This window comes from Muntiacus reevesi, chromosome 17 (assembly GCF_963930625.1).
Source record: "Muntiacus reevesi chromosome 17, mMunRee1.1, whole genome shotgun sequence".
In the NCBI taxonomy this organism is placed as follows: Eukaryota; Metazoa; Chordata; class Mammalia; order Artiodactyla; family Cervidae; genus Muntiacus; species Muntiacus reevesi.
Genome location: NC_089265.1, coordinates 38,102,667 through 38,117,679, shown reverse-complemented (window position 1 = coordinate 38,117,679; position 15,013 = coordinate 38,102,667). Strand labels below are relative to the sequence as shown.

Below are 15,013 nucleotides of genomic sequence, written 5' to 3'. Positions count from 1 at the left end.
ATCAGAGTCTTTTCAAATGAGTCAGTTCTTCACATTAGGTGGCTGAAGTACTGGAGCTTCAGCTTCAGCACCAGTCCTTCCAGGGTATATTCAGGATTGATTTCCTTTAGGATTCACTGGTGCAATCGCCTTGCTGTCCAAAGGACTCTCAAGTGTCTTCTCCAACACCACAGTTCAAAAGCATTAATTTTTCAGCACTTAGCCTTCTTTATGGTCCAAATCTCACATCCATACATAACTACTGGAAAAACCATAGCTTTGACTACATGGACCTTTGTTAGTAAAGTAATGTCTCTACTTTTTAATATACTGTCTAGGTTGGTCATAGCTTTTCTTCCAAGAAGCAAGTGTCTTTTAATTTCATGGCCGCAGTCACCATCTGCAGTGATTTTGGAGCCTAAGAAAATAAAGTCTGTCACTGTTTCCATTGTTTCCTCATCTATTGCCATGAAGTAATGGGACTGGATGCCATGATCTTAGTTTTCTGAATGGTGAGTTTTAAGCCAGCTTTTTCAGTCTCCTCTTTCACCTTCTTCAAGAGGCTCTTTAGTTCCTCTTCACTTTCTGCCATAAGAGTGATGTCATCTGTATCTGAGGTTATTGATATTTCTCTTGCAATCCTGATTCCTGCTTGTGCTGCATCCAGTCTGTCATTTTGCATGATATATACTGCATATAAGTTAAATAAGCAGGGTGACAATATACAGCCTTGACATACTCCTTTCCCAATTTCAAACCAGTCCATTCTTCCATGCCCAGTTCTAACTGTTGCTTCTTGACCTGCAGACAAGTTTCTCAGGAGGCAGGTAAGGTGGTCTGGTATTCTCATCTCTTTAAGAATTTTCCACAGTTTGTTGTGATCCACAGAGTCAAAACCTTTGGCATAGTCAATAAAGCAAAAGTAGATGTCTTTCTGGAATTCTCTTGCTTTTTCTATGATCCAACGGATCTTGGCAATTTAATCTCTGGTTCCTCTACCTTTTCTAAATCCAGCTTGAACATCCAGAAGTTCTCTGTTCATGTACTGTTGAAGCCTGGCTTGGAGAATTTTGAGCATTACTTTGCTAGTGTGTGAGATGAGTGCAATTGTGTGGCAGTTTGAACATTCTTTAGCATCGCCTTTCTTTGGGATTGGAATGAAAACTGACCTTTTCCAGTCCTGTGGCCACTGCTGAGTTTTCCAAAATTGCTGACATATTGAGGGCAGCACTTTCACAGCATCATCTTTCAGGATTTGAAATAGCTCAACTGGAATTCCATCACCTCCATTAGCTTTGTTCGTAGTGATGCTTCCTAAGACCCACTTGACTTCATGCTCCAGGAAGTCTGGCTTTAGATGAGTGACTACACTATCTAGGTTGTCTGGGTTATAAAGATATTTTTTGTATAGTTCTTCTGTTATTCTTGCCACCTCTTCTTATTTTCTGCTTCTGTTAGGTCCATACCGTTTCTGTCCTTTATTGTGCCCATATTTGCATGAAATGTTTCCTGGCTATCTCTAATTTTCTTGAAGAGATCTCTAGTCTTTCCCATTCTATTGTTTTCCTCTATTTCTTTGCATTGTTCACTTAGGATGGCTTTCTTGTCTCTCCTTGCTATTGTTTGGAACTTTGCATTCAGATGGGTGTATCTTTCCTTTTCCTCTTTGCCTTTCGTTTCTCTTCTTTTCTCAGCTATTTGTAAGGCCTCCTCAGACAACCATTTTGCATTTCTTTTTCTTGGGGATGGTTTTGATCACAGCCTCCTGTACAACATTACGAACCTCTGCCCACAGTTCTTCAGGCACTCTAGCAGATCTAATCCCTTGAATCTATTTGTCACTTCCACTGTATAATCATAAGGGATTTGATTTAGGTCATACCTGAATGGCCTAGTGGTTTTCCCTACTTTCTTCAATTTAAGTCTGAATTTGGCAATAAGGAGTTCATGATCTGAGACACAGCCAGCTCTTGGTCTTGTTTTTGCTGACTGTATAGAGCTTCTCTGCAGGAGAAAAACATAATATTGTATACCAAATTTATTTCAATAAAAATAAAATAAGAAAATTAGATTCAGGACATTGCATGACTTGCTCATAAGATTCCAATTCACATCTGCCTGACTCCAGAGACTTTTTCTACAGACTCTTAAAGCTTTTTTCTAAAGCTCAGTTTCTCTTCTTGTATCACCTTGGGCAAGTCACAATTTCCCCTTCTGTAAATCTCCTCTTCTGAGATAATATTACCAAATTTGGGGTATGTAAGCTAGAGGCTAGGAATGCTTTGAAAACTGAAAAGTGCTTTTGAAAACAAGGGACTTGCCCCTAAGGGCCCTGAGAATGCTTCAAAATCTCTCTTCCACAGGGCTGCCACTGCTCAGAATTTCACTGCTTGACACTCAGTACCAAATGTGCAAAATACTCATGAGGAAAAGCACTGCATTAAATTTCCCTTAATGCATAAGTGAATCATTAGATCATTCTATTTTCTCTAGGGAGAAGTCTCAGGCAGTTGGTAAGCAATGAATATCTAAAGAGACAGACAGGAAAATAAGAAGAAGTGCCCAGAGAAAAGAGGGGCCTTGAAAACATGATTCCAAGTCACAATTTTGCCAATGGCTTGCTCCAACAACCAGTTTAAGAAATCCTGGGGAAAATTTCTCTCTTACTCCTCCCCTTTTTACTAATTCATATTTATTCAATAAATTTATTAAGTATTACCTTGTGACAACAAGCACTGTGAGGAGATACAATTCCTGTCTTCAGGAAACTTAGAATTTAGTGATGATTACTTGATTCAGTCCTCTATTATCCTTATTGATATAGGAGTTTAATCTATGAGTGAGTATGCTTGTATGTGCAGATGCTTAATTATATATGTAGATTATTCATAGTTTAGTTTTCCATAATCAGTCAAATGGCTCCTCTGATTAAGATGACCGTTTTACACACCTGTCATAAAACCCAACATGCTGAAATTCTGACTGTACTCATAAACACTTAATTTTAACTTTTGTTTTATAGAATTAGCACACTGTCAGAATTTATCAAGTAGTAGCTATGTAAAATTGCTCTTGGGATAATTTTGTAGTAATTAAGTATATAAGAGCAATTAAGAATTTCCCTGGATTTAATCATCAATCCCTAGTACTATATAAGCATTAATAACATCATGGCTGATACCAAAAATTATTCTTAATTATGACTGCTGTTGATCAGAATAACATGTAGTACACTCACTGGCTCATTCTCCTTGTGAATATGTCACAGCTTTCTCAATGAAGACTTTTACACGTTGATTTATCAGTCTTATTTGTCTTCCTGAGATTTCAAGGGGAAATTGTGATAGATGCTTAAGGTCTAAGCAATACAATTTCTAGACTTACTGCTTTGTTATTTCACAATCTCATATATGCAGATGTGACTAAATTTCCTGTGGGAGGGAAGTATGTTTATTGTCTCTACAATTTGCCTTAAAAAAATAAGCTTTAAACATTTATCACCATAAACCTCCAGAAATGAGATCAGTCATAGCCGTGACCCATAGGACTCTTCCGGAAAGTCCCATTGTGCAATCATTGTTAAGTAAACAGCCAACACAGAGGAAGAATTCAGCTTGTACCTGCCACTCCATGTCATTTAAGTATCAATGCTCTGAGGTTTCCTCAGTTTGAAAGGTGGTTGGGCTGTTTGGTAGGATAAGCCATTGACAACATGTTTTGTTCTTGGAGGCTGCTGGTGTCTGGAAAGGTTTTGTTTTCCAAGTGAGGTGTAGAAATGCCACTAGTGTCTGGGAGCTGACTGGCATGCTTCTTTGGGGTCTGCAGGCAGGGCACACTTTAAGTCATGAGAAGATAGCTTATGAACCATGGGAGCATGGACCACCAGAGACAGCTCTACTTCTCCCTGCTGCCACCCTGATATCAAGCAGCTCAGGCTGGGGAGATAGTTTCATGGCTATTTCCTAGTGAAATGATTTCCTAATGACTGGAAATCATGGAATATGGAAATCTTTGTGTTGGAAAATGGCAACTCCAAAGGGGTGAAATGACAGCAAGCAGTGGAAAGTATAGAAACCTAAGGGAATAAGGAAGAGGGGCAGAAAACTAGGCAGAACCCTCAGAACGAGGCCTCTAGTCTCTACCACTGATTTCCAAGATGCAATCAATGTGAATGAACCTGTGAGATTGTTCTATTTTACAGATTAGATTTGTTCCAAAGCAGGGAGGGAGGCTTTATGGGGACGGGAGATGTACATGCTGTACTGTGTTTAGTCACTTAGTGATGTCTGACTCTTTGAGACCCCCCTGGACTGCAGCCCGCCAGCCTCTTCTGTCCATAAGCATTCTCCAGGCAAGAATACTGGAGTGGGTTGCCATGCCCTCCTCCAGGGGATCTTCCCAACCCAGGGATCAAACCCAGCTCTCCCGCACTGCAGGCAAATTCTTTACCATTTGAGCCACCAAAGAAGCCCAAGAATACTATAGTGGGTGGCCTATCTCTTTTCCAGGGCCTCTTCTCACACCAGGAAACAAACTGGGGTCTTCTGCATTGCAGGCAGATTCTCTACCAGCTGAGCTACTGGGGAAGCTCGAGCTGTATATACAGTTGCAGGAGACAAGGGTTCAGTCCCTGGGTTGGGAAGACCCCCTGGAGGAGGGCCTGGCAACCCACTCCAGTGTTCTTGCCTGCAGGATCCCATGGACAAAGGAGCCTGGCGGGCTACAGTCCACAGGGTTGCAAAAGAATCAGACACAACTGAAGTGACTTAGCACACACTTATGTATAACTATGACTGACTCGCATTATTGAACGGCAAAAGTCAACACAGCATTGTTAAGCAATTATTCTTCAACTTAAAAAAGAAGAAGATGGTTCCAGAGAATTTTTGGCACATCTTCCAGTCTATCTATCCAATAAACATTATCAACAGAACCTCAATTTTGTCAAGCGTGGCAATGCAGTAATGCAGTAATATATCTGTCTTCTCAGACTTCCTTGCATGTGAGGATGGCTATGGGGTTACGTTTGGGGTGCACTTGTCCTTCACTTTTTTCCCTTATTTTTGCCTGAAACTGAGACAAGAAATGAATGGAGAACAACAGCATCCATATTGTGACCACTATGGAGGTCACAGTGGATGATGGCAGCCACTGTTAAAGACAGCAAAACAGAAAGCTGGAGGAGGCTGGCACACTGCTGGCTCCATTGGGTTGCTTCTTCTCCCCGTACTGTTACTTTTAGACGTCTTGTCACATGAGAAAGAGTACACTACGCAGGCTGCTATAACATGATAAACAAGTCATGAGAAGCTCTTTGCTCTGTACAAACATGTATTGCAAATAACAGGCTCTCTGGGAAAACTAGGATTGGACAGACCACTCAAAATCTGTGAAACCTACTAATTGCAGGAATAAGAAAATAATAAGAGAAGATCTGGGCAGCCAGTTCAATGTGGCTAGAGGCTCTATGGTGGTTATTAAAAATGCACAAAAATGTTGACTTGAAGAGACAGCTTGCAGGAACTGAGATAGCAGGTGACAGAACCAGTACTTTGGAAGAATTGTGATCTGTCATCAGCTGAAGGCTGGGCAGGTCTGGTGTGTACCTTTCTGGGGAGACAGCTTTGGGACTTTTCAAATTTTATTAAAAGAGAAAAGAAAGGGATCCTGCCTGTGCATCAGATAGGCTGAGGGCTTCTTCATTTCCTCCTTGCATCTCAGCTACTCTTGCCTAGGAAAGACTGGGTGTGAACAAACAGTTGTGACAAACTATGTCACATTATTCTGACATCATTTCCCTATTTAGCAGTTATATCTGGGTGAACTAGACCATTTACGTAAGTCACTGTTGTTCTGGTGTTCTCCGAAGGCAGTCCAATCTAATCCCTAGAGTTAGGATGTCATGTTCCTACCCCACCCATTCCATTCTCTATACAATGCCCTAGCTGAGTTTCCTAACTAACACACTTCCTTCTTTACTCGGCAGCATAACACTTAGTGTGGCCCCATATCCCTTTATAAGCTGGCCTTGCTGGCTCCTCCACCTCCTCTCCCTATATTCCACAGCTGAGCTGTATATTCCAGTCACACACAAACTGCCTTAGGCTCGTCTCTCTAGGCATAAACCATGCTGCCATTTGTGTTCTTGCCTCTGTACTCGGCTTCCCCTTGCCTGGAATACTGCTTGCCACTTGGCTTACCCAAAGATCTATTCATCTTCAAATCCCTAAGCAAGGTCACCTCTAGAACCCTCTCTCTGATTCAATTTTCCTCTGAATAAACTGGGAGCCTCTGATACCTTCTGATATTGCATGTATCACATTGCACTGATTAAACAACATTCATGTTTGCCTGGCAAAAGTATATGATCAATAAACACTTGTTGAATTGAACTTGGCCTCTCCTTGATGGGTCCAGAAGGAGAAAGGTTGTTAAAATACTGTTCTAGGGATTCCCATGGCATTCTAACAGCCTGAAGTGAATAGGACATTTAAAAAGAAATTATCCATTAGTACCATAACACAATGTACAAATATCAACTCTCAGGCAACTAATCCAGGCAAAATGCTGAAGCTTGCCCAGGCAAGAAAATAGTCCTAAAGAGAAAGAAAAGACCGAAGAATAAGCTTACATGATTGGAAAGGGTTGTCCTTATGTTTACCTCTTAAATAAAAGACTAAAATGTATTAGGAAGTTACCTTGGAGATGCCATCCAAACAGAAACCTGTAAATGCTATCAGCATTCAAATATTAAAAGAAATGACACCTTATCCACCTTACTAATGAAGACAATATGAATGGATGAAGTAGATGCAGAATCAACAAAACTGAGTTCTGGTCCTGGGTTATCCATTAGTTAAGGGAACTTGAAAAAACAGTGCTATTAACCTTTTCAGAGTATACCTTTTACAAAATACCTCTTAATAAATATATACATAGAGCACACAACATCTAAGCTCTTATCAATTAGTATGGCATGAATAAAACTCAATGGACCACATTTTCTTCATCTATTAGACCAAAGCCCCTCTGAATAATAACCTTTCATGGTTCTATGTAATGCAACAACATCTACATACAAGTGTATATTTCATAGATATATACACAAATCATTTATTTTGATGTGCTTTTGACATAGGTCGACTAAGAAAGTGGCTTGGAAATGTGGATTTCTTGTTAATGATGCCCATGTACTTTGCCAAGGCAGCAATGCCTAGACATTTAATACTCTTCCATGTCTCAGTTCCCATATCTAAAACTACAGTGATGACATTTTTCTCTGACTTCTACCTACTACAGGGAGCACAGAGAGGAATGTTCATTAAAACCATGGATTTCTTGAAAGAAAGAACAAATATTCACTGCAGCAATTGTGTTAGCAACCCTGACACTGCTTGGAGCTTTAAAAATCTAGTTTTATCAGGAATGAAGTTCCTTCTTACCAAAATCCTATATAATACCATCAAGGAAACTAGTGCAACCAAAGCTGAAAGGCACAGTCAGTAACAGCAACCCATTTAGAGGATCTCTGCTCCCCTCGCCCCTAGCACTGAATCACCCACTTGAAAAATATTAGATCAATTTGGCCCTTATCCTAAGGAGTAGTTGATAAGACATGGTCATGCCAAGAAAGTTTTAGAAAAATATTTTCAGGAAAAAAAAAAAAAAGAAAAGCTTGGCAGAGGAAGTAAGTATACATCTGGGTCCCTACTCTTAAATCCTAGCAGAGGCCCAGAAGCTAATCCATGAACACTTCCTTTGCTAGTTCTTCACTGTAGCCACTTGCCCACCCTTCCTGTAAGAGTCATGATCTCCCAGTTTGCATAACTATATCTTGATCTCTTCCAGAAAGGCTTGTTGTATGTATTTATTTTAGAGCTGCTATTGTCATTGGCAAAGTCCACTGGGGTCCCCAGGAAAAACAGGACACAACCTAGGTGAGAAGATCAAGTATAATCTCTTCTTTTGTGTTTAGTTTCAATTGCCTACAGCGGGCCTTGCACTTAACATGTTGGATTAGAGCGCCCAGCGCAGACCTGCGGTGCCAGACACTTCAGCTTGGCGTGCAGTCTGCAGAAAGACTGAGCAGAACTCTGCAAGTCAGGATGAGGACGGCATGCCATTTGCAGAAATGCTGCGCCAGACCTGCAGAACTCCTCCCACCCTTCTTTAGCAAAGAACACTATAAAGAAGCCCGGTTTATGGTCTTTCTGGGAGAGCCCATGCTATAGAGCAGGAGTTGGGACTTCTCCTTTTATCAAAGAAGGAAGCTTTCTTTTGCTTCTGAAATGAACTCAGTCTTGTTCTATCGACTCAAACAACACTGGGCAGAAGGACCTTTGTTGGGGACCAACTAGGGAGGATTCATAACACTGTTAGCAGTTTCTTCTTAGTCATGGAAATTTTTAACAAGGTGGAAAAAAAAACCCCCACAATTTCAAGCTTCAACTAAACTTGTGAAAATTCATTATTCAACTAAAAGTGAGAAATATGGCAGAAGAGTCTTTTGCTAAGAGGTAGGACAAAATGAGAGGGTAAATCCATTAATTGTATCTAGTTTCATTATTTGTTTGGTGAATGAGAGAGTGTCAATCTCTTTTTCAGTAAATACTTACTAAATGTCTACTCTGCATCAAGTATTATGCTTATCCTAAGGCTACAAATATTATTCCTATTCTCAAATAGTCTGATAAAGAAAAAGGAGTAGAAGGAAGAACATTAATTAATTAAGCTCCTACACTGTACCAAGTGCTTTCCTTGTTGAATCCTCATAACAACAGACGAGAGAAGATAGGTAAGACTTCCCTCATTTAATGAAGAGAACTCAAGCTCAATAATTTGTCCAGAGTCACACAGCTGGGTAGATTGGTATTTGCATTCCAATTGGTCTAATCCCAAAGTTTTTTTAAAAATTTCTTTAGAAAACAGAAAAAAAAAAAAAAAAAAAAAAGACAGGAAACCACCCATTATCCTACCACCACGATTTAAAAACAACAAAAAACTGTTAATGTTTTGGAGAATTTCCTTCCAATTTTTTTCTTCTACAAGTAGGTTAATTTTTGAAATTTTAAAATATGCTTCACAGTTGTAATCAAAGTGTGTGATATTGCATTTCATTGGAACTATGACACCACTGACTGTGAAATGCTCCATTATTCTATACAGCACCAGAAAGAAAAATTACTGCCAATTACACAATGCCACTGACTGAGATACATTCAGATTTCAGCAGTGTTAAAATATGAAGGTAAAAACTGCGTGTCTTAGAATCAATGGCCTATTCTGTAGTTCACAAAGCCAGAACTGCTGTTTGCATTCCACCCACAGATGAGGGTGGCTTCAGAGCACCTGGATCTCCCCCACATTAGAAGAGCTCCTTGTCAGGGTTGGGAATCCCCCTCGGAAAGTAGAGTGTTCTGTTTGTCTTTTTCACACATTCATTTCTTTACACATAGTAGGCACTCAAGGAATATTTCTTGGTTGAGTAAACACACAACTAAAGCTTGAAATTTACTGACAGAAGAAGGTAAAAAATAACACCACAGGCCCAAGTTTTGTTGAGGATAGGGGGCTTATGTGACTGCTACTATCAGGGAGAGGGGAGAGGCGATGGATTTCTTATCCAAACTGAGCTCCATAGTGTTCCTTTGTTCTGCCCTCTTGGGAGGTTATTCACACTTACTCATACACAGCTTGAATACTGATTTAGATTTTGGGGGGGATATCACCCATTAATTACAAGTAATAACTCATAGAAAGTAAACTCAGGAATCAGCATGAGACAGATAGAGGAGAATTGAATCATGCTTCTCAGGTGCTGAAACTCTCAGTTTAAATATACAGTATCGCTTCTGCTTAAATAGAATGTGTATCTGTCCCTAGGAAGTAAAAGGCTATGTATATTTTGAGTCTGTATGATTTAACAACTCAACTTTCTACGGATGCTCACTAAGATATCTGCCTGAGTCAGCAAAATTGGCTCAAGTAAAGAAAAGAAATTAAGCTAAACTTAGTTCTCCATGCATGTTCTAGGTTAAACACATTTTGAAAACAATCGTGACTTCTCTTGCCTTCTTCCCTCTTCTTCTGTGAATCCATCCAGTACTTATGTGTCTTTACAACATGAGAAGAACTGTGCTAAATTCTCAAAAAGGAAGAACAATGGGTCAGAAAATTCTGACTTTAGAAAGAAGTTTACACATTACCAATGAAGACAAGTTTTACTCACAGAGAAGTAAACTACAAGTGAGCGAAAGCATATGTCGTATCAGAAGTACAGGTGATATGCAGCCAGTTTAGAGCCAGGAGAGATTATGTCTAGCAAGGAGATCAGGAAAGGCTTCAGAGAGAAGTGCCATTTCATCTGGGTTCTGAAGGATGGAGAGGATCTGGGCATATGGGAATGGGAGCAAAGACCTTGAGAGGAGAGGCAGGCACAAGCAAAAGAACCCCTGCTGTTGCCTTTTACACCATTTATTGTCTAAGAAATAAGATGCTGTTGTAAGGACCTGTCCACAAGGTGTTAAAAGCCCTGGGTCAATGAATGGATCATTACCTTGGGCTGACCACTTGTGGGTATCCTAAGTCATACCATCTTAGGGCCAAAGCCAGTTAGATGCTACAAGATTTCATGCTGATAAAGTGTGAAATTTTAGAGGAAAGTCATGAAAGCCAAAGCCTGGTGGTATATAACAGGACGGCTGAAATCTACAACAGGTAACTAAGGCGCTTAATTAAAAGCAACAGCACAGCATCACTTTTCAAAACTCAAGGGACTGACAGGTACTTGCTTACCATGGACATGGATTCCATTTGGTTGAAAAGAGCTTGTTTCTGGCTGATAAGACTTCAGGTGTGATCCTGAGGGCTGCTGGGTATGGGGAGGCTGTGTTCTCTGCATTATTGAAGGAGCTGGAACTCTCCGGGGGCTAATGTGGTGAGGAGATGGAGCAGAAGGCGCAAACCTGAGAAAACAATTATAAAAGGAAACATGAGAGGTGTAAAATAGCAGGAAGAAGACAAAGTCTTCAAAGCCGAATTCTAATTCCCTATTCTGACTGTATAAGAGCGTGACAAAAAGCCTTTTTAAAAAAATCTTAAGACTTTTCTCTCCCATTTTTCAACCACTGAATTCTCAATTGAGATATTGAGGGAATAAAAGAGATCAACAAAGGGAAAATCCAGTCACAGTCTGAGTTTGTCAAGCTTCTTAAAATGCATTTCAATTACTCTGGGCTTGATGAAATTCAAAGCACATCTTTTGTCAGACCCCCTTTCCACTAATTTTTAGACCCGTTTGCATTTTAGGGGAAATTTGATTCATATATTTCTGATTCATTTACACTTAGCTCATAAACATTTTGTCTATGACTTCATTAAAGCATCTTTAGTCCTATTCTCTTTAGACAATATATTTTCTTTTGTCAAGTATAAATTAACTTACACCTCAAAGGTCAAGTGTGGTTTGAAATCCGGAACTCAGACATCTGTGTAGGTTCTATGCTTGGCAAAGAACATTGCCCAAGGTGTAACAGGAACATGATTTGGAATATTTTTGCAGTCAGACATGCCAATCTCAGTAAGATTACTGGTAGTTTCTGAGGCAGAACATACAGGTGTTTAAATAAAGTGATATTATCAACTAACCTGAGATATAAGATGATAATTATCCATTGATCTTCTCATTGTAAGGGAAATGGCAGGATCTGATTCACTAGGTTTAAAATGACACCTTATACTTCCTAACATTGAAGTTTCCTTGAAGTGTACTTGTGCGAACAATGTTAAAGTTGAGCAATGACCACAGACTATCAAAATTGTCAGGGGGAGAGGGGAGTCAGCCTTTGGACAAGTGTCTGTTCTCTCTCCTAGTTGCTGGCATTCAAAATAAAGTTAACTTTCCTTTTCCAATGCCCCCTCCCCCTGCACACACATACACAAAAACACCAAAAACAAAAACCTAACACTTGATTTGCCGGTTCAGTAGGTGGCTGGCTAAGTGTGGTAGAGAAAGGAGCAGGGACTCTGTCAATGCAGTGAAAGAAGCATCATGATAATGAGCAGGGAAGCTGTGTTAGCAGTGAAGTATTTGGTTGTCCTCCAAAAACTCAGGAGGCTGAAAAACTTCAACAGGCTGTTTCTGTGTAGAAAGGCAGGCTTTGTTTTATGACAACGTGTTGATGTCACCATATGTAATACACCACTTATTTCATAGAAACAGGTCACTTAATTTTCCTGGGCTTTTTGTGTAGGGCCGTTGATGAATCAAAGGGAGGACGTTTCAAATCACAGTAGTTAACACAGTAGAGCTTCTACATTTGTATTGCTGCAGTAAGAAACCATGGGATGAAATCCCATTTCTCTCTGCATTGCCCTTCTTGAGGTCTGATGAGACAATGCAGGAAGATGACATAGGAACCAAGAATGGAGGATTTGGAATAGTTATGGAGAAGAGAAGTCAGAGGCTGCTTAAAGAAACTTGCTGGGTTTGGATGCCTACTTAATCAAGAACATGTATCTTCCCTCTCCTGGAAGAGAACAGTAACTCAGTGTTCTGTGCTTGATAAATATATATTCTCCAAGCACATCATCTTAACTGGAATTAGTCTGAAAAGAGGGCTGAGTGGCCTACTGCTCTGAGAAAAAACAGAGCAAGCTAACCCTGACACTATCCCCATAACTTCTATTAAAAACTTGCATGCCAAGATTCCCCGTATAGAGGCTATTTTCTTGGGGAACATGTCCTCAATGTTTCTCACAGGTCGCCCTCAAGTTGTGGAGAGAAAAGAGGAATTGTGAGACCACAGACTTTGGGGCTAGAAGAAATTCACACCACCAACCAACACCAGAATCCTATGAGCAGAAGATCGCTAGGGAGGGAGAGAAAGGGGTGGATTTGAATTAGAAGGAAACCTACATCATTGCTAAGTAGCCATCTCTGGCATCTCAAATTTGTTTTTGGCAGGGGGTGGGGGGGGAGCAAGATTCTTTGGCTTTTTAATTGTATTTCTTTGTTTGGGAATAAAAGATGCAACACGCTCTTGGTGGCTTTTCAGTTTCCTCTCCTGGTACCTCTGCCTGTTAACGACTGACAGAGCAGAGATGCATAGCTGGGGCAGGTTACAGTATTTAGAAGTGTGATCTTAGTACCAATAGCTTGATGGAGGAGAATAATTTTATTTCACAACTCCCTCCTCCACAGGACAATAAATCTAACTTGTAAATAAAAGTTTGATTAATAAAGAGTAGAAAATGTGTATGGGGAAGGGGAAGGAGGCAAAGGACTGTCAGCAATATAAAACTTTCTATTTTTGTAATTTGCGATGATGTGACTAGCATGAATTATGATTACTAGTTATAAAAAAGTAGCATAGTCAACCAACTAAAAGAACAGAGTTCATTTGAGCATATTAGGAGTCATCTAGAATGTTAATTTCTTACAACAGACCCCTGTATCTATATTTAGATTAAATATCTATATGTAAATTATATATCTATACATCTATCCAGAGAGTATATAATTACATGCTAATTACAAATCATTCTTATCTATTCAGTCACACAAGTTTCACACTCAGTCATGCTCTCTTGGCTACCACATATTACTTACTATAAAAGTAATGTTGAACAAAGAAAAAAAAATGTGAAAGTACACACACAACAGGATTTTAGCATAGTCTATCTCAGAAACCTGGGGAGAATAAAATAATACTGAGCCCTCAGTTGACCTTACATTTTGCTTTTTGCTACTTCAGGCTGGGTTTTACTCCATGTTATTAAAATAAATAAGATTATATGGCATAAAGTTAATATAATCTCAAAATCTAGTGTGATACTCTGTATAAAGCATTAATAAAAGTTTAAATATATACCATTCTAAATGAAATAAATGCACACCTAAAGTAGTCTTTGCTTTTAAAAGAAAAGAATTGGTACAAAAATTCTAACTTTTACATACATAGAGGGGAGATGAAAAGCAACGAGATGTGATCGTGATAATCCAGACAATTGTTAGGAACAAAGAAGTGAATAAGAATTTAGCACTAAAAAGTCCACTCCAAGAAATGGCTGCATAAATATGACAGACTTTCTAGTACATAGAATCAATTTTGTTACCGCCTAAAAAACACTACATAGTATTTTATTGAAAAATCTTATAATCTATTAACTTAAACTTAGTTTTTATGACTTGCTTTCTTGTTAACTAGCTCACAGAAATAAAAATAGCAAATAAGAATCAGATATGAGAGGGCAGGAGAGAAGCAGAAGAGAAAGCTCTATGGTGAAAAGCAAGGCCCTGGGAACAACCAAAAGCAATCACTAACTTACAGCAAGAGAGATGCCAGGAATGTTATTTAAAAAAAAAAAAAAAAAAAAAAAAAAACCCTCAAGAAACTTGAGTAGTTTGAAGCCATTTACTTCAAAAGCAAGCAAACAAATAAAAAACATGCATACTTGAACAGAAACTCACTAAGCAAAATATACAATGTTGTTATTGTTACTGAAGGTAGGGTGGAGGGGGCCTCGAAATCCCATTTTCTCAGTGTCTTCACCTATTTTCCAACCTAGTCTTTGTAAAACATGCACACACATGTCAAATGAACATGGTCTGAATATTCTTCCCAAAGGAGAAAGATTTCTTTTTAACTCCAAAGGAGGTGAATTAATTTTTTTGATGATAAAATATAGAATTTTAATGCTGAGTATAAATTACAGAGATTTATAATTTTCCTCCCATGGAACATCTCATTCCCCCATCATGTCGAGACAAGATATCATCACTCTCATTCATTCTGAGTGACAGCAGTTTCCCAGAGCCAGAAGACAGAATGTCTGATGTCTTTCTAGGTCCAGCTCTGTCCCCCAGTTGCTGATCTGCAGTTGACATTTCACAGATTTCATTTGACATAGCTTACCAATCTCTTCTTTGACTTCTATACTTCTTTGAAACAAAATAAAACTGTTGCATAAAAATGTACACAACAGACTAGAATTAAAAAAACAACTGCTTATCAGAAGCAGATCACACAATAGA

The 15,013-nt window shown here is 39.2% G+C and overlaps 1 protein-coding gene across 4 annotated transcripts in view; it reads right to left on the bottom strand.

The window, feature by feature from the left end:
- GLIS3 (GLIS family zinc finger 3) overlaps positions 1-15,013 on the bottom strand; it is a 475,107-nt gene that overhangs the window by 23,789 nt on the left and 436,305 nt on the right. For all 4 annotated transcript variants that reach the window (XM_065907922.1, XM_065907921.1, XM_065907924.1 and 1 more), the window contains one exon: positions 10,774-10,943. In XM_065907922.1, the coding sequence (XP_065763994.1) occupies positions 10,774-10,943 (170 nt within the window). The remainder of the gene's footprint in view (positions 1-10,773; positions 10,944-15,013) is intronic.